This window comes from Sprattus sprattus (genome assembly GCF_963457725.1).
Source record: "Sprattus sprattus genome assembly, chromosome: 20".
In the NCBI taxonomy this organism is placed as follows: Eukaryota; Metazoa; Chordata; class Actinopteri; order Clupeiformes; family Clupeidae; genus Sprattus; species Sprattus sprattus.
Window position 1 is genome coordinate 19,981,491 of NC_137918.1, and position 22,300 is coordinate 20,003,790.

The 22,300-nt window shown below is 41.5% G+C and overlaps 3 protein-coding genes across 4 annotated transcripts; all 3 read right to left on the reverse strand.

The window, feature by feature from the left end:
- Positions 1–3,134: 3,134 nt before the first annotated feature.
- On the reverse strand, positions 3,135–5,747 carry LOC308381480 (intelectin-like; the record flags this gene model as incomplete). The annotated part of the gene is made up of 7 exons (XM_080859056.1): positions 3,135–3,287; positions 3,377–3,480; positions 3,585–3,705; positions 4,075–4,233; positions 4,969–5,216; positions 5,439–5,552; positions 5,672–5,747. The coding sequence occupies 7 exons, from the start codon at positions 5,745–5,747 to the stop codon at positions 3,135–3,137; spliced, it is 975 nt and encodes a 324-aa protein (XP_080715182.1).
- Positions 5,748–7,525: 1,778 nt separating this feature from the next.
- Positions 7,526–8,635, reverse strand: LOC308381479 (D(1B) dopamine receptor; the record flags this gene model as incomplete). The annotated part of the gene is made up of 1 exon (XM_080859055.1): positions 7,526–8,635. The coding sequence occupies one exon, from the start codon at positions 8,633–8,635 to the stop codon at positions 7,526–7,528; it is 1,110 nt and encodes a 369-aa protein (XP_080715181.1).
- A 3,434-nt stretch (positions 8,636–12,069) lies between these two features.
- On the reverse strand, positions 12,070–21,440 carry crmp1 (collapsin response mediator protein 1; the record flags this gene model as incomplete). Of its 2 annotated transcripts, none has more annotated exons than XM_080859053.1 (14): positions 12,070–12,161; positions 12,539–12,704; positions 12,988–13,167; positions 13,648–13,818; positions 13,930–14,071; positions 15,672–15,828; positions 16,279–16,399; positions 16,527–16,595; positions 17,361–17,441; positions 17,580–17,641; positions 18,180–18,344; positions 18,912–19,096; positions 19,520–19,608; positions 21,090–21,440. In XM_080859053.1, 14 exons carry the CDS (start codon positions 21,438–21,440, stop codon positions 12,070–12,072), a joined length of 2,031 nt encoding a protein of 676 aa, XP_080715179.1. The 2 variants fall into 2 exon arrangements, with proteins under 2 accessions (XP_080715179.1, XP_080715180.1); XM_080859054.1 differs by lacking the exon at positions 21,090–21,440 and adding an exon at positions 20,514–20,561.
- Between the last annotated feature and the right edge of the window lie 860 nt (positions 21,441–22,300).

Sequence of the window (22,300 nt, forward strand, 5' to 3'; positions counted from 1 at the left end):
AATCCCGTTGTCAGGTAAATGTCTAATGTATTATTAAAAAACAAAACTCAGAAGTTAACGATTTCGATCTAGCCACTCTATAGCTAACTTGGTCCTTTAAACGTTGAAATTGAAAATATTGTCATTTAACAATACATCTAGTCAATTTGTTAAACCCTATTTAGTTTGAGAACTGAAGTATGACTTCTTAGCACTTTCGTATTTCAGAATAAATCATACATGCCAACACAAAACTGGGGAAGACAGCCTTCTGTTTTAAAGCACCCTACAGCTGGAATGAGGTCCAAAAAACATTAAGGTTGTGCTCATTTATTTCAGTTAGGGAATTCATAACGGTGCGAATCCATACCAGCGACGCAACCAAATTCCATCGCTTTGAGTGGGCGTGGTGTAGCGTGTGGAAATAGCATACAGTCCTACAATTTTCAAACCGTCAAAGACGACACCAAACAATCTCATTGGCCGCCGCCAGGAAAAATCGCTCCTCATTTGCATAAGTTTCAACATGTTTAAATTTTCAGCGGTCGCATCGCCCAGATCGCTGGTCTACGTCACAATGGACTGGCTCCCGTTGAAATGCATGGGGTTTAGAAATCGCGTCGCTCATATCGCTGGTATGGATTCGCACCGTAACTGTTGACCCAACCATAGCATTTTAATGGATTTACTTGATGTTCAAAATTTTTATTTATGAGCGTTCCCTTGTACTCCTGGACTAATTTATATGCATATTTATATTATCTATTTTATTTATTTTATTTTTTTATCCAATGTATTAACTCTCATTGTACCCTCGGCACCATTGAAAATGAGGATTTAATTCCTCAATGTGTCTTCCGAGGCCTAAATTAATAAATCAATCGATCAATATCAGCTCCCATGAACAAATGATGTAGACTGCCAAACAGATGCTCCTAGTAAGTCATCCCAGGGAACACAACTCCTCGAAAACATTGAGACCTCACCTCAACAAAGCAAAGGTATTGTTACTTATAGTAAGTGCGTATGTGTGTGTTATAAGGACTGACTCGTTGTGTTGTTTCTGCAACTGTAAGCTTGTTGAGCGCATGTTACCTAGTTAATTGCCCTCTGTAGTGTGAGAGTAGAGTAAGAGTGTCAATTTGTATGAATGGATTTCTTAGCATGCATTGGATGGCAAATATGAATGGGTTTGATCAATGTGTAGAAGGTACTGATTTTATTCTAATGTGACTCTGTCATGGAGATGTTATCAGCAGGACATAATCATTGTAGGCAGTGGGTACTAAAAACAAGACTACATATTTGTAGTTTTTGTGAGTAAAGTAACATTTCTCTAACAATGCAGCAATGTTTTTACTCAAGCTGTGACTTTGTTTTCAGATCGTGTGAATGATCCTCACTAACAGGCTCAGTGTGTTTCTCTGTTCTTTTCCTTGCAGTGGCACATCGTCATCGTGTTGGTGATACTAAGTGCATCGTTTTTTGAAAAATGCCTCCTCAGCCCTTACTCTTGTCCTGTGTGCACCCAGGTTTGTAATGTTCGATCATGCAGAAGAAGGACCTTCTTAGCCGTCAACCAACCGTGCCCTGACTGTGAGTTCTTCTAGCCTGTCATGTGCAGCACCCCTGTGGGCAACTCGTTTTGGAGAACTGCTTTTGGTCTGTGAAAGTGCCAAATAATGAACTGTGGCCAGGAAACATCAAGCTGAACGGTCAATAGCCAACCATAAAAATGCAAAATCACTTAAGGGCTGTTCTTCAGGAAAGGCCCTTGTAACAACACGGATAATGCAGTATTTAGAAGGGAGCTATAGCAGTTTACTTTCATTATCACTATAATTAAACTATAATTTAAACACATTATCACTATAATTAAAAGTTTACCATTTTTCTAGACACCACGGATAATGCAGTATTTAGAAGGGAGCTATAGCAGTTTACTGAGCATATGGTACTGCTTTACGTTATCACTATAATTTAAATTTGACCATTTTTCTATTGGTGTGTAGATGCTGCCCACAATGGTAATATGAACAGTTTCTGTGGTTGTTTGTCTTGTGATCTATGTTGTACCCTGCAACAATGCTCTTTTTTGAGAATGCTGACCATCCACAAATTACAGCATATAAAGGGAAACTTGTGTATGAGCTTCTCTTTCCAAAAGCCAAAACGGAACACGCATGAATGTGGAGTCTCTCAAGCAGTTTTTTTTATCTGCTATGGGTGTTATTTTGTCCATTATCCAATGTGTTATCTATCCAATGTATGAAATGTGTTATCTATCCAATTTAGTGTTTTTGCATGTGAAAGAGGGAGAGAAAGAGACCCATTCACGCATATCAGGCAGGAAAAAATGCATTCCCGTGTATAGGATCCACCAGAAAAGACATTTTGCTAAATCTATGTAAACCACAGTTAATAGTTGAAAAATAGTCAAGGGCTGTGAATCGAACCGAACACTTTACTAGGTACACTGCAATACAGTGCATTTACATCTGTAGTGCGTTCTGTTGCTGTTTAGTGTTATTTCAAATGGAACACTGACTGACGCAAATGGCAAGCCTTTTACCGATAAATCTGTGCGCCAACTTCCTCCAGGCCAACTTGACATTTTAAAGAACAATGGCAGACCAAACGCTGCTGACACCGTGTTTTGTATGTAAATGTACATCTTTTGGGTTTTCTCGCTTAGATTTTTTAAAGTTACTGAGAAATCGACCTTGTTCTATCAGATAACTTGTTAACTTATAAGTTATTGTAACCAGCAATAATGGTTGAAGTGATTTGCGAGGTGTCAGTCAGCCAACTTCCCAAACTGAAAAGCTGCCGAAGGGCTCCTCCATTTCCGCTACGTAGCCAAGATGGTTTCCATCGTTTTACACTGCATTTTTTTACCGTTTTCAGTGCGCAATCCGGGTACTTTCAGTGCCCTGAATTCTGCTGGTTCTGTCAGTGTGAACGCCCTTAGCACTGAAAGTCAGTGTTTGAAGTGCACAAGTGCTCTGTTTGAGACAGAATCAAGGACTACCTCTGGCCAAGGCTAGACCATCCCTTTATTTTCAAGTAGGCTATAATTAAAACAAACAACATCAGTAGTTGCTATTATATTTTTTATTAAAATATAGCATTGATACATGCCTCAATTTCCTATTTCAGCGGTAGAATAAAAGCATGGTCGCATCTATCATCTTCTGTGATGCCTTGTGTTCTCCGGCCCCACCAAATATTGTCCAGTCAAAAGCATTGAAGTCTCCACATGCAACTAAGGCGCCAATTGGGTAATATCCCCCTCCACCAATACAGTACTGAAAAAGAGCAGAAAGTGTTAGGACTTTAAGGTTAGGATATTTACATTCTTGTTTTATAATTATAATAAATCAGTTGTTTTACTCACATATTGAGGATTGCATCCAGTTGGCTTGATGCCAGAGCAGATGGCCAGGGGTGCTTTTTCACTGTTGACCGCGCGGAAGGTAATAAAGCCTGCGTCAAATTCAGCTGCAAGAAAGATAAACAATGGCTCTTATTCTGTTCATCTCATGGAATGAGGGTTGTCAGACCTTCATATTTTTCTATGTTCAACTTCAACCATCCACCCATACCTCTTGCTGCAGGCCCATAGAGCTGGCCTGTGGATTTCTCGTCCCCCTTATCATACACCACAGGGACAGGGATTCCACTGCCTCCTTTGCACTCGGCCATTCCATGCTTCACAGGGTGGCGCTGGAGAGCACATCAAAACGCAAAAAGATAAAACTGTTTACTAACTGATATTTCATGCCTGCGTAAGTATAAGGGATATTCTTGTATATCTCACATTTCAGTAGGTGAATAGGGCACTTGTGTCTCTGTCAAATGTGTGAGTGTAAGTGTACATCATTATATTGAGATGTGTCTGTGTCAAATGTGTGAGTGTAAGTGTACATCATTATGTAAATGTTCCTCATTTACACACATACAATTCATCTGACATGACCCAAATGTTAGTGCCTCGGTCTGAAAAAGGCAGGAGTGTTTCAAACAACTTTGACAGAGCCATGCTATACACTGAATTATTTACCAAGTAATGGCAATGGATGTTAGTTTGTGTACCTTGAATAAATGATAAAGATTTCCTCCGTAGGTTTTAAGGAAATGTGTCTCTGTGTGGTAGCGCAGAATAGAGGAGTTGGACCAAAGTCCTGATTCCTCATTATTGGGAACATGCCATACGGAAACATCCCTGGCTTGAATGTCATAGTACCCAGGATTCTGCAGAGGGAAGGTTGGAAAATGGTCACGTGTGAGTAATACTGTTAGATCCCAGACTGGGATCCTGCAGTCGTGCAAATGTCAAACGTATATTCTGAAATGCATATAACTTCTGCACGATTGCTAATTCATTCAGTGCTTTAAAAATGTTCAACATATAATGTTCTTACTTCTCAATAAAATACAGTAATATACTTCTGTCTGTTTTTATTATTTGTGTTTGGTTGGCTTGTTTGTTTAGTGGCTGCACCGTGGGAACCAGATGTGCTGCTGTCCAACTACATTACACCCCCAATAGCTATTAGTGTTTTGCTGTTTTATCAAAGGGATAGAGAGACTTACTTTAATTACCAAATAAATCCCTTCATGACCTGGTGACTAGAACATTACACAAAATGGGCCATCTGACCCAGTTTTATTCAACATAATCCATTAATTCAGCTTGGTTTTTTTACACTTGGGGGGAGGGGGGGGGGGGGGGGCAGGATGATAAAATTGACTTTGCAGATATTCAGTCCTCCTAAGCTTAATGACATCAGTTGTTCACCCGACTCTGAAGACACTTTAATATTTATAATGGTAAATCCAGACTGAGAATCCTGACATCTACTGAATATTGTTTGTCCTCATACACCTGAATGGATCACCTGCGTACGTAATCTATGAACATCCTCCATTAAAAATGTTCAAGTAGAAATTAGATTATGCAGTAAATAATATTTTTCCGAGGTATACCTTGTAATCATCATCTGTGGCAGCCTCTGCTGTTCCAAAGGTGACTCTATTGGCCCAGGACTGGTCCCCCTCTGGCTTCTCTGGGTTGTCTCCATTCTGACTGGACCAGCGGTCCCCTTGGGTGCACTTTCCCAGGATGTCATTTTCATGAACACTGGCCACCAGAGTCCAGCCCCCACCGTCTGTGGTCATGTCACAGAAAGTCTGATAGACGACCCCACTCTCGGTGATGAGGAAGTAAATGCCATCTATTGTAAAACACACACACACAAACACACACACACACACACACACACACACGCACACACAACATTTCCGGTTCAGTTAATCTGAAGCTATACCTGAACGTTAGGGACTCAAGTTTACGTCTCTGTAAAATGTTAAGAGACACCAAACTAGGAAACCCACTGAAGAACACTTAGATTATGAGATATCTAATACAATGTAACATGTCTGGTGTGAATAATTACCTTCCTTCACCTTAAATGTCTCTTGAATTTCTTTGCAGCTCTGGCCAACCTTTCTCATCTTGGAATGATATCTTTTTAAATTCAGATTTTTGTGTAGCTCCTGGGTAGTTGTATCTGAAAAGAAACATTAGCAAAAAGAATTTGTAATGATCCTTTTTTCAGCATTAAATATTTGTTATCTCTGCTTTTTCCAAAGTACTAAATACTGCTTTAGTGGTAAATGAGTGGCTTACTCCAGTCAGTCACTGAGTCAGACACTGCACAGAGTCCTAGTGCAAGGCAACTCAACAGAACGCTTTCCCTCAGCATGATGAAGGCCAGAGTGTGCAGTTTGGGTCCACAATGAGGTTATTTATACTGACCATGACCTAGCACTGTTTATTTTTCTGTTTGTTTGATAAGAATGGAAATAGGCCTGTTTCGTAATCATGGACTCTACTGACTTACCCCATATGTCCATGTTCAAATAATCAACAAGAGATTGGGTAAGGTTAAAATTCAGGACAATGTTTTTTAAACCTAAACATTTTTATATGAATAATGACGTTAAATAGAGAACATTTTGGTCTCTACTGGTGTTAAAAATGGCAGGCACAACACAATTCCGCCCTATAGAGACTGTTAAAGAGTATGCAATCATAAAAAGGGTGCCTTTCTGTGGGATATCCCTAGGGGTGCAGCTTGAAACTTTACAAGCTTTTAAAAGACATCACTTGCAGTGGTGTAGTCCAGGGTATACGCAGGTAAACGGAGTATACCCACTTATTTTTCAGTCAGCATTGCGTATACCCACTTCTCAAAACAGGGTGTTTATCCTGTGCTGTATGGGCTGCTTAAAAAATAAATAAGAGTATACCCACTTCTCCAGGGACCACTACACCACTGATCACTTGTTTCTAATTGTGAATCGAAATGATCACATGCCTGATTTTCAGTTGCTTTTTCACTTTTCTGACAACCCATCTGTTACCTCCGCCCCACCACAGAATACAGTCAAGTTAACCTACCACACCATATCAAACATGTTAACATACTCCACTGCAGTCATGTTAATATATAATGAAGGTTTAAATAAAATACAACAATATATTTTTGTACATGTTTTTGCATTGGTTTATGTAACGCAATAATTTATTTCCAAGACACATACACAAAAATAGTAATTCACATGGTTAATTCATATCTCCTCGGCTCACAGAGAGCCTGAATAAATAACACCAACACCCGCCATGTAGACCTATTTGGCTCAGCCTCGCTATTCGGTGCACGGAGGGTGATTAATAGACTACTGTCACATCTTCAGAAATGTGGAAAAAAAAAATATTTTCATTTGCATGTGACAAAAGCTTAAAGTCAAAGCTGCTCATAAACACGTGTGTCGAATGATTTGTTTCGTAATAGCCTACATGAATTTACATTTTTTTTTTGTATGTAGAAGAACTACTAAAAAATGCAGTGCAGGTGAAATCAAGCGTCATTCGAGGTGTGCTTTATGTTCAGGCACGAATGTCATCGAAGACAAAAACGCAATCACCCAACCTCACGGAAGATGGTTCCGCTCATGACACAGTGCATGACTAGGCTCTCTGTGTGCGCTCAGTGACACAGAAGCATTGACCCTTCCATAAAAGTGAAATAGCCAATTATTTATGAAGGTGGGCCCGCAAAAAGGGAGCAGTATGCTCAGTGGGAAAGCTAATGGAATCTCACAAATGCGGTAAAGCGACAGGCTGCCAGCCCCACTGTCCCAGATTGGACGACTGGTTTTCTGTTTCTTGAAACTGGAACGAAGAAACTGATATAACAAGTGAGATTACGAAACATAATGAGCCACAGCATATCGATGTGTTTCTGATAACTGAACATCTGTGCGTCTTATGTTGATCCAGGTGGCTTGGAAATGATGGACGACTCAGCCTCTATTGCATGCGTTGATGCTGCTGCCTCCAAATGCGCACTGAGTGATCCTTGATAAACTTTCTTGACTTGAAATTGTGAACTGATAGCACCGCTGAAAAGTTAGTCGTAATCACAATTGTCACATTTATCAGGGCCTCATGTCCTAATCCATCGTAATCATATTTCCTCTACGGAGGTTTATTGTCTAGACCCATATTAACATATGCAACACCCCTCGAACTGTTCTGATTGTTGGATGCAGGCTGGCTCACGTCCCATGTCCCTGAGGGTGCCTTGCCACAGACACCGCAGCAGTTCAATAGGCGTGTGAATGCTTCCCTGAAGTCCGCGTTGAAAGCGTAAATGATTGGATTTAAAGATGAATTGCACCATCCGAACCACATGAACACTTCAAACGTAGTGTCACTCACACACTTTGGTTCGTCGTTCAGTGGTTCGTGGCAGAACGGCACCGCACAGTTCACGACAAAGAAAGGGAACCAACAGCACACGAAAACACCCATTATAATGGACAAAGTTTTGAGGAGTTTAGTCTCTTTTGACAACTTTAGTGTTTTCTGATGGGGGCAGGGAAACACGCTGGAGCTACAGTTAACGGCATGTTCAGCAGCACGCTCCAGAGACGATATCTTCCGTATCTGCAAATGAGCAATCTGGTAGATCTTTGTGTAAGTAACTATCATTATTGCCACGGGAATGTAGAAACTGATCAAAGATGACCATATTGCGTACGTCTTGCTTAGACTCGAGTCACAATTATCAAGAGTTTGATTTGAGACTACAGTTGTCTCCTGCTCCGCTTTGTGCCAGTTTAACTGAACTGGGACGAACGAGATAACTCCCGACACGGTCCATGTGATGCTGACCATAATAAGGGCTAGCTTCTTGTTCATTTTTCTTTCGTATCTGAACGGACTGGAGATTGCCCAGTAACGGTCCAGACTAATGGCACAGAGATTAAGAATGGAGGCTGTGGAGCACATGATGTCGAAAGCCACCCATGTGTTACAGAATGTCCCGAACGGCCAGTGACCCAAGACATCAGCCACTGCTTTCCAGGGCATCACCAATACAGCCACCAACAGGTCAGAGAAAGCCAGGGAAACGATGAATATATTTGTGACTTTGACTCTCAGATGTCGGAACCGTAAAACCGCGGCACAAACTGTAAAGTTTCCAAATAGCGTCCACAAAATAAGCAGCAAAAAAACACATCCCATTAACATCCGAGTTGGAAACTCATCCCTGCCGGTCGTCCTCCCTGTATTGTTTGCCATTGACCTGTGACGCGATTTGTATTATGTGAGTTCAGGCTCCCGTTTCAGGGTCACCGCTATAAGCCTATCTTCCAATTAACTTTTGCGGCTCCTTAGAGTGTAACGATTTCCCAAAAAATGTCTCCAGGAATGTGGAGAATTCAGAATTCGATTGAAGCTTACAGTCCATGCAGAAGAAACGAACTAGGGCGCGCACTACAGAGACAGCGGCTGATGCTGAAGACACCACGTGCTATCTTTCACACGAAAAGTGATGACGCCCATTTGCCTCCAGGACAGCGCGCTCAGGATGATCAGATGTTAATGAGACTCACGTGGGAATAAAAACTGAGCTGAGTGGCACTTCACTGATAGACAGGTATTTCGCTTGCATGTTTTGTCTCACACATGAACTATATAGGCTATAATTGTATAGCTCTTTACTTAAGCTCAGTGTGGCATGGTAACTCAGAGGCATTTCAGAGAGTCATATTCAGGAGGACACGGCTTAAAAGCTTTGCCAACACTCTCTACAATTCCCTCACTTGTTTTCCTTTTGATTATTTTTCCCTTCAGTTACTAGATTGCATTTGCTCTCTCTCTCTCTCTTTCTCTCTCTCTCTCTCTCTCTCATACACATACACACACACACACACATGCACAAATAAACACACATGTAATCACAGAAGCACACGTGTACACACACACACACACACACACACACACACACACACACACACACACACACACACACACACACACACCAACAAAACACATCAACAAAATGTTACAGAATAAGAGGCAAAAGTCAATGACATATGGACCTAACTGGACATGCATGAAGGACAACATTTACCTTCATTGTGCATATCTGGCATTACACACTGCCTCGCAGAATGATTACATTATAATTGCTTTCCCTAATCACTGCCTCTGCACATTTACATCTACTTAGAGGAGGTAACAACTTTTGGACAAGAGGATGATTCAACCGGAGGCCAGGGGCTTGCTAGTGGAGTGTTTGTTGATCTGTCAACCTTAAGGCATTTTTACACTTCTACGATTCTCTCCGATTTGGTCGTAGAGGGACACTTTGGCACGCCTTGGCTGATGGTATTCTGCTTTGGCATGGGGAATATTTATGTCTGATGCCAGGGAGCAGGGAACCTTTAACTGATACAGGTACAGGCTGGAGATGTTGCCAGACCTGTCCTTTACAAACAGAAAAGTCTAAGCCCCAATGGAATCTCATTTGGTTACTAAAATACAGCTTTGGAGATGGTAAAGAGAAAGCCATCTGATGTTCCAGTAAACAGTCTTTTTTTTACTCATTTTCATTATTCTTTTTTTGGATCCCCATCAGGTTCCACAAAGTAGTCGCTTGCTTGCCTGGGGTCCACACAAAAGCAATAACAATAAAAAAAGACAGTAGCAATAACTTTGAGGACAGACACTCCAAGGAGTTATGGCTGAGGCACTCACAGACTACTTGGGGACATAAGAATTAAGCTTTAATAAGTGGAGAAGCCTGTTGTTACCAGATGTTATGGAAGTTGCTGGCATATTTTGACATTCGTCGCCAGATCTTTTGTATTTTAGAATACCTATAGAACATGCATCAACAGGGCATGGATATAGCTGAAGCCCATACTACGAGCCACCTGCATCAACAGGGCAACAGTTCCTCCTTCATCGCAGATTGAAAAGAATGGTCCCTCTTTCTTAAAATGCTGTCACTTGATTCATTTTTGTTAATCATATCCTTGGAACAAGGAGTGGATCATCTTACCCATAGGCTCAAGTTACTCCGTTTTCCCCTACAAATTATTCTTCTGCTTTGCCGTTTTATTTTTCTAGATGCTGAAGAAAAAAAAAGAAAAAAACCTGAAGAAAAAATAAATTGGCATTGTGATTCACACATGTATGGACTGGATGACGTCCGAAGTAAAACTGCTCCTCAGCATAAGGTCATTAAAAGAACAATACAGCGGGCAGGATTTCGAAAAGCTGTAGTGAATGGTACACTGGAGAATAGTGTGCAGCCATGCCCTGGACATCATCCCAAACATGCTGACAGTTCTGACACAAGGATAATGGCAATGGCTTTTGTGTATTTCTCAATTAATCCACAGAAGAGGAGTAAACTTGTAATTTTGACAATATATTTCAATATTATATTAACATTTTTAAGAGAGCTCTAGTGTGTCAGTTTCTGGTGTACATTAACAGAGTAACATAAAGATGTGTATGTGCACTGTAATGTAACACAATTCAGTAAAAGACAAAGAGGCATATTTTAATGGATTTTATTTCCTAATGTTGTCTTGTGTTTCACTGATTGGTGATTCATTTCAATACCAAACAAAAACCATAGAAGAGCATTCGCTTCCAAACCACTATAGATACAGGCCAAACAAGACATCACAGTTCATCAACAGTGAAGAAAAAAAGGGTCAAAACAGAGGGAAGGAGAAGCAAAGGTCTTCCCCACAGTGTGCATGAAGACGCCCAATATGATTCACCATGCGTAACCATGGTATGCTACGCGACTTTACCTTCTTATTCAGTTGTCCTGTCACTGAGTGTGCTTGCATATGTGTCGAATGTGACAACAGACAAAAAAGATTTGGTTCAGGGGTTGTTATGAAGGGAGCCTGTGCAGTTTAAAGCATGAGAGCTGGCAGTTACCACAGTGTGTGAAGGTATGACATATCATGTGAAAAAAAGACCAACAAAGCCTTTGAAAAAAGTGTACAATGTCTATTTCTAAAACATAGAGAATACCTCAGTAGCAATAGGATTAAATAACAACTGATTTCAACTTCCAAGTAAAAATGTTTTCATGCAAGTAAGCACCAACCTCTATCATAGAGACAACCCATTGCAGAATTCCTTCAGTCCACAAGAACAGAATGGAGAAACAGTGTACCTGACAATCAGGTCGAGGAAGAGTTATGTGCACCTGCAACTCATAAGTAAATAGGCATTCCCTTCCTAATACATCACTGCAGCATAATATAGTGTATATTTGCAAGGACTTTAGGTTCACTAGCTGATCACAAAGGAGAGCACCATTGTTTAAACAGATAGTATATCAACACAAGTTTACTAGGGCAGACATGTTGAGCAGGGGGTCTGAGAGTTATTTTCTTTTTTCATGCATTGATGCACTGTTCATTACATTCTAACCAGTTTTTTTTTGTTTAGTTTGTTTCACAATTTCCATAATATATTTCAGTGATTGAAATGTGTGTGTATTTCTGTCATTTATTTTGAAATCTCATAATTAATCTACTGTCTAATCTTTCGCAGTGACATTTTATCTAGTGTTAGCAGAATAATGTGGATTCATAGCATTGGTCACTGATTTGCATGTACACGTACACCTCTTACACCGAGTACACAAACGCACACACATATACCCCCCACAACACACACAAAATCATTCAGTCGGCTCAGCCGAAATTAGTAAAGCTAGACCGGCCACCAGGAGGCGCCACAATGCGATGGCCAGAGCGCCGTGGGATGTTGTCGTCACACTGTGCTCCTAGGATTAAAAAAATACAAGAGCAACCCATGACACCATTAATCACTGGTTCATACCGGCACAGATCCTGCTAACACTTTATTTGGATAGTCCGCTACCAGACACTTTACAGATTGTTTGTTCAAATTCAACTTTCTAAATTTTCTCTGGACATCTTTTTAACGAAACCCAAAACCCTAACCTTAACCATACATTGTAGTTAACAGATTTTCAGAATTTCAACAGAGTTTTTCTATAATCTGAGCATCTGTAGATAGTCTATACTCTATAGTGACCATCCAAATAAAGCGATTTCATGAAACATGAGATAAACCAGAGATAAAACTATTAAGGATAATAGATTAAAATGTAGTTAATAATAATTTGCGTGGGATTACCTGATAGGCTGAAGTTGGACTGGTGGAGATTTCTGATTGGTTGGGGCTGGTGGGTTGTTGGCGAGGTCTTGGCAGAAGGTGAAGGGGTTATGTACTTTGGGGTGGCAGGCACATCGTACACAGGGCCATCATACATTCCACGAGACACAGCCTGCCTGCCCATCATCTGTAAACCACAAATCCCAGAATTCTTAGGAGGATGAGAACCTTCCCATATTAGACTCTATGACTTGTTTCTTTCCATCATTTGATGACGTAAATTAATTTCAGTCTGTATTTCCTTATGACACAAACCTTGACAACAATCAGATTTTGGTTTAAAATATTATTTTAACGGCATAGAGTGTGTACATTCTTAATATTTAAAATGTTTACAGATACAAATTCTATTTAATTTCATAGGGAGAACAGTAAATAATATAAAAAGTGTATAAAACATTAGTTCTCACATTGTCCCTGGTTTTGACGCGCTGGTAACTGTAGTCAGGGAAGGGTTTACGGGGAATGAAACGACCGGTGCCCTGTTGCACATGAAGCTTGCCCTCCTCAAAGGCAATCTTCCCCTGGCTCACCACCAGAAAGGGAGCCCCACGACACTCCATCCCCTCAAAGATATTATACTCCTGAGCCTGAGAGAAAGAGAGAGAGAGACAGAGAGAGAGAGAGACAAAGACAGAGAGAGAGAGAGAGAGAGACATAGACAAAGACAGAGACAGAGACAGAGACAAAGAGAGAGAGAGAGAGAAATGTATAATTACTGTAATACTAGCCAGATTGGGTTTAACATGACCTACATGTTAAAGATACAGAATGCACACGGGTAGTTTTAGCGTTGTAGCAATAATAATAATAATACATTTTTTTTTTTCATTTTAAAACACAAAGATAGAAGAATGAAGTCAAATAGAAGATGAAAGGAGAGGAATTGAACCAGAGTAACAGAGTTTGAACTGAGTTGTACAGACATGCAATCAAATCCCTTTCAGAACAGCGGGCAGAACCATGTCTATAGAGTTCTGAACGTTAGCAAGGCAAGCGTAGGTGAAATGGAGAAATAGGTGAAATTTAGGCAAAATATTATACAATTATAAAATCATCACTTCTCTAACCGACTGCTGCAGTTTGGCAGTAATGGTCCTGGTCCTGTCAGGGTCCCAGATGACGATGTCAGCATCGGAGCCAACAGCTATCCGGCCCTTCCGCGGGTAAAGGTTGAAGATCTTGGCTGCAGTGGTGCTGGTGACAGCCACAAACTGGTTCTCATCCATCTTCCCCATTGCCTGAACAAAAGGATTCAAGATAAAGTTTGACTCGATCATATAGACACACACACACACTCTCTCTCTCTCTTTCTTTCTCTCTCTCTCTCTCTCTCTCTCTCTCTCCCTCACCACAGCTTTGTCCCAGACGAAGGCCATCCTTTCTTCTACTCCATTGGTCCCCTCAGGGATGAGGGTGAAGTTGTCTTTCCCAATGGCCTTCTGCGAGGTGCTGTAGGCGCAGTGTGCACTGCCCACCACCTGCAGATCTCCACTGTGCCAGAGAAACATGGCAGCCACAAATATGTTAACTACACATGCAACAACCGCTAACAAAACTTTTGATCAAATGTTTATGCATGGCACAAAAACATAATATAAGACAGCAGTTTTTCAAGTGCACGGCTAAAACACAGACAATTTTGTCCAATGTTCAATAAATCCCATTGGCTGTCATTTACTTTTATCTAATATATGTTTTTGAAACTTTTATTTTAATTATAGTGTCTCAATTTTTTATTAAATGTGACAGTGAACACATTAGTTCCATATAATTGTTTGGAGAAAATGATATTTCGTTGTTTGAATAAGTATATATATATTGGACTGTCGATCATTAAAACCTATGTGTGTTTGTAAAAAAATCAACACACATTCACACAAGAAAAATCAACACACTACACACATACACATAAGTAAAGATAATTCTTGATAGATTATAATCTGACCCTAAACCCTTATGCAACAAATGGAGTCTGAGGCACTTCTGTAGACCACCACCAGATGGCCTTGCAATGCAAGCAGGTGAGCCCTCCTGCATGCTGTTGCTGGGGTAAGTCGCAAAGCTGAGCCGCCACACTGCCACCTCCTGTTAACTATGCCTGGCTGGACATGGTGAGGAGTGGCCCCTAATACCCAGGTCTCTCTCTTCATATAATATCTACTTCTGTGTTCATAAACAAATGCTCCAATCAAAAGATATCATGATTCCATGATATTGAAAGCTAAAGCCTTTAATTTAGCAAACTGTACCTGCTCAGGTGAGTGGCCGGTAAAAAAACAACACATTTTTCTGTTAAAAAAACATAAAACCTTGCATTTGTTAAATTAAAATAGAAGAGGGAAGAGAGGCATGTAAGATCTTAATAAATAAATACTAAAGCAGCATATCCTTTTATCAATAATAGACAACAGAAGCCATCCAAGCGTTGTCAAAAGCCTAAAAATACAAATACATGTATTCTCTGGTCGTGCAAATCTGAGAGAGAGAGCATCATTGAACTGACATATCCCTCTCTCTCGTCAGCCTGCCTCCAAGCTGGGAGGGAGGGAATGAAGGCAGAAAATGATGGCGAGGAGTTCGAAGGGGGGGGGGGTGTAACCATGGCAACAGGAGCTGAACGCCACCAGCACCGCATTTCTATTTCTGGAAACGGGGCCAGGGAAAGCAAGGTGTGGTGCAGAACCGAGCTCGGGAGGAAGTGGATCGCATCTCAGTGTGAGAGGCGGAGCAGCTTGTGGCCAGCAGGGCCAACTGTTACAGTGGTGGGCATCTATAAGATAACCCTCCATCATTGGTTTACAATACACCATTTTTAAACCTCTCTCAAATCCTAAATGCAATGCACTGGTGTCATGAAGTAGTCTCTGTGTGGAAAATTCTCACAGATTAAAAAAATAAATAATAATGTTTAGCCATTTGGAATCATGTAGCAGATCTTGCTGTCATCGGTCCATATTTATAAAGTATTTGTGCAAACACACGTCAAAGTTTCGTTATTGTATAATAATTCAGATGACTTTATCAATATTTAAAGAGACCAATATGTAAATGAGTATAAAGAGATGGAGTGGGATTGGCCATGCTCTCCTACCAGGCGAGCAGAGAGTGGAGGTGGTCGGGGGTTGTGGGGTCTGGGCTGAGGGGTGGAGATGTCACATAAGCAGCAGCCTTGGCCCAGTTCTTGCTCCAATAGTGCGATCCATCAGTGGCCAAACCAGCTGTGATTGGCTCACCAAACACTACGGCGCCTACACAGTGAAATATAATGCATAATATTGTAATAGCTGTAAAAACTGAATTTAACACAAATAAGAAACATTTTGGTTAAATTATATGGAGGGTTAAACTGGCTCTACAATCTGGTGCATCTAATGCTAAAAATGGTGCAACACTGTGGCAATCACCCTGCAATCTCATTGGACTGCTCATACTATAGACTCGAAAGCACACCTAACTGACTAATTTTGCATCTCTCAATTTTTCCAAATAATTTGGAATAATAAGTCAACACTGTGATTGTAACAGTATGAGGACAGCATTAATGATCTGCAGAGTGTTTGGAGAAATGTTCAGGCTAGTTAACAGTGTTTACTCTATATTTAGCAACACGTTTAACGTGTTTATAACTGCAATACATGTCACACTAAAGTGATGTCTTTCTTGTCACATGTCCGCCATGATGAACCACACACGCTCACCTTTCTTCCTGGCCTGGGCTATGGTGTCGGCAGCACTCTTGCTCATCACCTTGGTGATGTACACAGGGCAGTTCACCCGGTTTCCAAGAGTAATGGCGCGGTAAACTGCCTCCGCCTCCAGCTGGGAGGTGAAAATAACCAAATCAGAGCTGAACTCAGTAGGATGTATCTTCATGCTGGTGTTATCTCATTGGTGTAGGCCCTTATTGGGTAATCCCTTCATTTGCTCAGTGATCTGTGGGCTTTACCTCCTCTGGGCGGCTCAGCGGGTGACCCTCGGGTCCTGTGATTCCCATGTCCAGAATCTTACTCTGTTCCTGGGGGACAATTGGACAGCTTTGGTCACTGTGATGTTCACCATCACTATAACCAGCACAGAGAGGATGTGCTGCATATCATTCTTTTTATGAATATCTTTACATTATTATCGTACTTTTTATGAAAATCTTTACATTATTATTGTACTTTTTATGGAAATCTTTACATTATTATTGTACTATCATCACTTTGATCATCAATCGTCATCATGCTTTGACAATTGAATTTCCCTCACGGGATTAAAAGTTATCTCTATCTATCTATCTATCTATCTATCTATCTATCTATCTATCTATCTATCTATCTATCTATCTATCTATCTATCTATCTATCTATCTATCTATCTATCTATCTATCTATCATCATCTTTCCTATCATTTATTTTTACCAACCAGGTCACCACTATCACTGCCCTCTTGTTCTTAACTTGTCTTGTTGTATTCACAATCATTTCTACATTCATATTATGACATATTATGACCAGCTCTTTCACCAGCTGTTCATTGTTTTATTACGATTGCCTTAACCAGTGGTGTAGTGGTCCCTGGAGAAGTGGGTGTACTCTTCTTTTTCATACAGCACAGGATAAACGGCCTATTTTGAGAAGTGGGTATACGCAATGCTGACTTAAAAATAAGTGGGTATACTCCATATACCTGCGTATACCCTGGACTACCCCACTGGCTTTAACTCTGCATCTTATCATTATGTTCCTACTTTATTATTGTTCACTGAAAGCTGGCCAGCCCGCCATGCTAACTCACCTGTGCAATGAGATCTCCATTCTCTGCATGCACCATCACCACAGCTCCCAGTTCTTTCAGGTAGGAGAAGGCCTCATACAGCTACAGGCAGACACAGGACACGGATGGAACCAATGAGCCGTTACTCAATGTTCATCAGTGGAGCAAGACTGAATTTATGTGAGAGAGCTTTACAGTGTTTCTCGAAACCTTACAATAAAAAAGTGATGGGCAATTTACCTGGGAGTCTGACATCTGGTACAGGTCCTTGTAAGCCATGTAAACTAGGAAAGAGTTGATCCCTGAGAGAGAAAGAGAGAGAATTCACGAGAGAGAGAGAGAGAGAGAGAGAGAGAGAAATATAAAGACATTAGTTTGCAATGATGTTTTACAGGGTTCCCATACAGTCTCTTAATGACATCGCCATGCCCTTTCTTAACCTACAAGTAAACAAGATTGTGTGCTTTACGCCACAGGTTGGATGAATGAAAATGGAGCAACCTTTTCAAATCTATTCCTAAAAGGATAATTAGGCTACCCATTCAAGTAAGTGGAAACGGTATCACTCTGCAGAAAATTGCACTATGAAACATTATCCATGGTAAAGTACAATAACTTAATTTACATAAATTACTTCTCCAAAACTTTTAATTCATTTCATTATTTGAACGACTTAACGAGATTTAAAGAAATCCATGACTTTTCCATGACCGTGGGAATCCTGATTTTTTTAATTCCAATGAAATTCAAAATCATTGTTGGAATAAATCCACTTCTTTGCATGTAGTACGTATGTCTGTCACTAAAATCTCAAACGGACCAGAGCAGTGTGTCACTAACCCTTCTCCTGCACCAGAAGATCCAGCTCCTCCTTCACGCCCTCATGCCACTGCGGAATGTCCATGTGCAGGGAGTAATCACAGCAGGACTTCTTGTCCGCAGCCTCCTGCCACTTCTCAAAGGCCTCCAGCAGGCTGTCACCTGGCTGAGGGTTGACATGATCGACTGGACAGAGAGAATGGAAGGTGTTATTAGACATTTACATTTAGTCATTCAGCAGACGCTTTTGTCCAAAGCAACGTACAAGGGAGAGAGCAGTCAAGCTTAGAGCAATAAAACCTGGTGTAAAAATAAATACTGCCTTTTTTTTTTTTTAAAGAAATAGAAAACAACATAGAAAGAAAAAGAAGTGCGGGACTGTCACTGCGTAAGTGCAAGTTAAGCCAAGGTGCCAGTTAGGAAGGGAGGTGCTCTCTGAAGAGATTGGTGTCAGGTATGTCTGCAGTGGAATCTGTACACATTTTACCAACACAGGAATCAATCGTTCTTTGGAAATTATTTTATAATGTACAGGCTGCTGTATAGAACTGTTGCTTGAAATGTGTCCCCAGAGAATTCATTAAATTATATACTTTTGTACAAACCATTTGCACAAAATCACTTGCTCTTTGTTATCGGGTACAGATGTCTCTCTGTTTTGTTACAAGATTGACCATGCATATATAAAAAGACCGAAGGTCTAATCAGAAGTGTTTATTAAAACATGTCACGCTGCTTGTCTAATAAACGCACTGATCATGGTGGTGCCTCCAGCCACTGCAGCCCTAGTGCCATGGTAGAAGTCGTCCACAGGGGTGACCCCCAGGTGAGTCTTCTGCAGGCAGGTGTTGACATCGATGCCGCCGGGGATCACCATGCGCCCATCTGCCTCCACCACCTTCACCCCACCGGGAACAATCAGGTTCTCCCCCACCTGCCTGGAGGAAACAACGGGAATGAGAGAGAGAGAGGGGGGTGTTATGACTACTTAGCTCGCAGAAGCCATGGCATAGGGAAGACAAGACACCGTCGGGTAACGTTAATACAACTATAACATTTATTTACATAAAGTACAAAAGTCAGTAAGTGAGATGGAGGGTAAAATAAAGTGTCATGCAAGTCAGTACTGTAGACTATGTGTAATGCATAAAGCTAAGGCAATGAGAGTGCTGCATCCAGCCTTCCGACGTCCAGCCAGAGCAGAAGAGAGGCACCATCAAGTCCCATGAAAGGAAACACACATCTCCCATAATAGAGAAAGCTACCCTTTCTCAAACATTAAATGCGAGTTCCAAGATTTAGTGGGAATCCCCAGTTTAACAGTATGTTTCAGTTTCCATATTAAGCAATATCTGACTTACTTTATGAGACCATCTTCCACATAGACATCAGCATAGAATGACCGGTCATCATTAACAATCCTCCCTCCTTTGATGAGCAGTCTATCACTCTGTGAAAAAGAGAGCGAGCAGAGAATATCAAAATTAAGTATTTTCCCTTTGCTTTAATAATATAAGTGCTTTTTGCTTCACAAGACGCATTCTATGCTGCTGTATGAACATTCTTTTGCATCACTTCAAAATGTTTTTGAGTCACCAGTAAAGCATGGGCAGAGTTTGTCCTATCAAGAAGGCAGAAGCTGTCTTAAATACAATTTGATTTCCATTGAATAGCATCATCTGTGTGAGAGCACCTTACTGACAGCTGAGAACAAGTAAAAGCATTTTGCTGACAAAAGAACTTGAATTTATTCAACATTTGTTTTTATTTGTTCAGTTGAGGAGGTAACCATTGAATCCAGACACAGGTGTCACATATCATTTCTCTGATGCTGAATTACACGTGCATTGACATCATAGAGGTCACGTCAGTTTATTGACTCTGTCAATTGAATTGCAAACTTTAGGTAGTTTCATGAAAAGAACGACTGACAGCGGTCACCGCCCCTTTACACTCGTGTCTGTCCTTGCCTGAAGCCCTCCATATGAACCCTGTTGCGCCTGGCATACAACTCCAATGACCTACTCTTTGAAATGCGCTCACAGAAACCCACTGTCTTGTCTTGACGAGGCGATAGAGTTTTATCAATGATTGCTTATGGTCACTCACCAACCATAAAGAAACTTATGGGATGGTGCAAAAATTCCAGGCATGACTTTGACATCGATTCGGTTTGTCTCGTCACATTGTGCTTTCAAATGGTTGCTGATAACGTAACATTAAGCAGCACGAAAGCCATGGCCTCCACTCTTCTCATCTCACTAAGAATTTAATCCCTCCGCCTATTGCCGAGGGTAGGGATTTAGAGAAGGATTCAGCAGTGGTTCCTCCCAACAGCCAGGCAACGTATCTTACCGTCAGGTGGGGGATGCTCTTTTTCCCTTGGTAGCCTGTCCCGGACATGCTGTCCTGCCCCACCGACGTCGCGAGCATAGACGCGATATGAACAATAAGCTGGTTTGCCCTTCTTTGTGTCTCGAGAGCGCCTACGCACAGCGCGAGAGTGGTGCCGCTGCCGTCTGCTTAGTGGGATGAGCGCCTCTCACAGGATTTGCGCGTGTGTGTGTTTATGTGATTCCACGCGTGAACGGGAGCGCCCCCTTACAAGTATAGCCTGTGGTGGCCAAAAAGTCACGGCACGCGTCAAAACCAGCCGCCAGATGGGACGTGCGCAGCCTGGGGCGAACATAATCTTTATCGAGACCATGTATTCTGTTATTGTTTGGTGTAGGGTAAACAATCTTTGTGATGCTGGATTAGTTAAAATAATACAAAATAAAGCAGCGAAAAACGAATAATATAGACTACCTGGTAGGCTACCGTCACCATTCAGGATTCCATATAATACTGAAACAACAAAAGTAGGCTACATGTATTCATTATAGAATTGTTGCATTGGCTGGCACAACCCCTGCCCTTCACGTAGCCCACCTTTCCGTCAGCTTGTCCTGAAAAGCAGACTTTTCCAGACGAGTATGTGATCTCGACACCCGCTCGCCCATCCTCTTGGTTTCCCGGAGAGTTGAGACTACCAACGCTGGCTGTCTCGCTGGCACAGTCCCCGTCTAGGACACGCTCTCTGCTCCCACTTCGAGGGATGCGACTCCCTCTCTGGCTCACATCGGTAGACTCCAAATCAATTGTTTTTTTGTCGAATGCCCCCTCCACTGAGCTGAACATTCCGCAATGCTTCTGTCGCTGACTTGGACCCGTTGTGATAGGCCCAGCCAAGTAAACCGGGAGTTCATCCTCCCGATTCCACTGTCGCCGGCAGTCGGACATTGCACGCAATAGACTAGTACGTTTAATCGAGGTGACAAATCTGGATACTAAAACCAGGTCAAGCCAGATGCTTTAAACCATGCAGCCTGCTGCAGTGCGTGAGATGAACGGTGAAAGCTTGAGCTGCGCGACGCGAGGGGGTGCGCCGAATAACTGATGCAGTGCTCTAATTTCGGTTGGTCCATAAACTGCAGTTATGGCGTATTTACCACTTTGATGTCGTTTGTGAGAGAGTCCTCTCTAAAAAAAGCAGCCAGAATTACTCCCGGTGACATGCAATGGGAGTTTTAAAGCGAAAAGAGCCTTCAAACCGGTGGCCATCGTTTTTGTTATGTAGTTGTAATGTGCTTGTTGTCATTCCCTTGCGGGCTTGATGTACGCATATTTTGGGTAGCGGCGGAATTCAGTGCTCTGTGCTCAGCTTCAGAGGCGACTAACCGCAACTCTAACGAATTTTGCTGCAGCTCATGTACATTTTAAATGTGATTGCACCCGTTGTTCGATGTAGCTTAAGTTATAAAGAGGGAGTCAGATGCATTGGACTAAATTGGTCTCCAACGGGGGTTGTGGTTTCACAAACGAAGTTGGGAAAGCAGCACAGCTTGATTGTCCTGGGAACTGTCTTTCAGCACCTGCTTGAGGGATTCGGTTCAAAACAAGGGAGATGATTAAATGAATCAATCTCGCTCATCAGAACTCGTACTAATATAAAGAATAACGGAATAAAGTTAGACGTAGGGAAATAAAAAAATTAAAAAAATTAAAAAACAGCTTGAAGATGCTCCATTTGACTGAACGCTTTGGGGAAACACCACACTCGTTCGCTTCCGCTCTTAAGTCGCTTTGTGTGTTATCCCAGT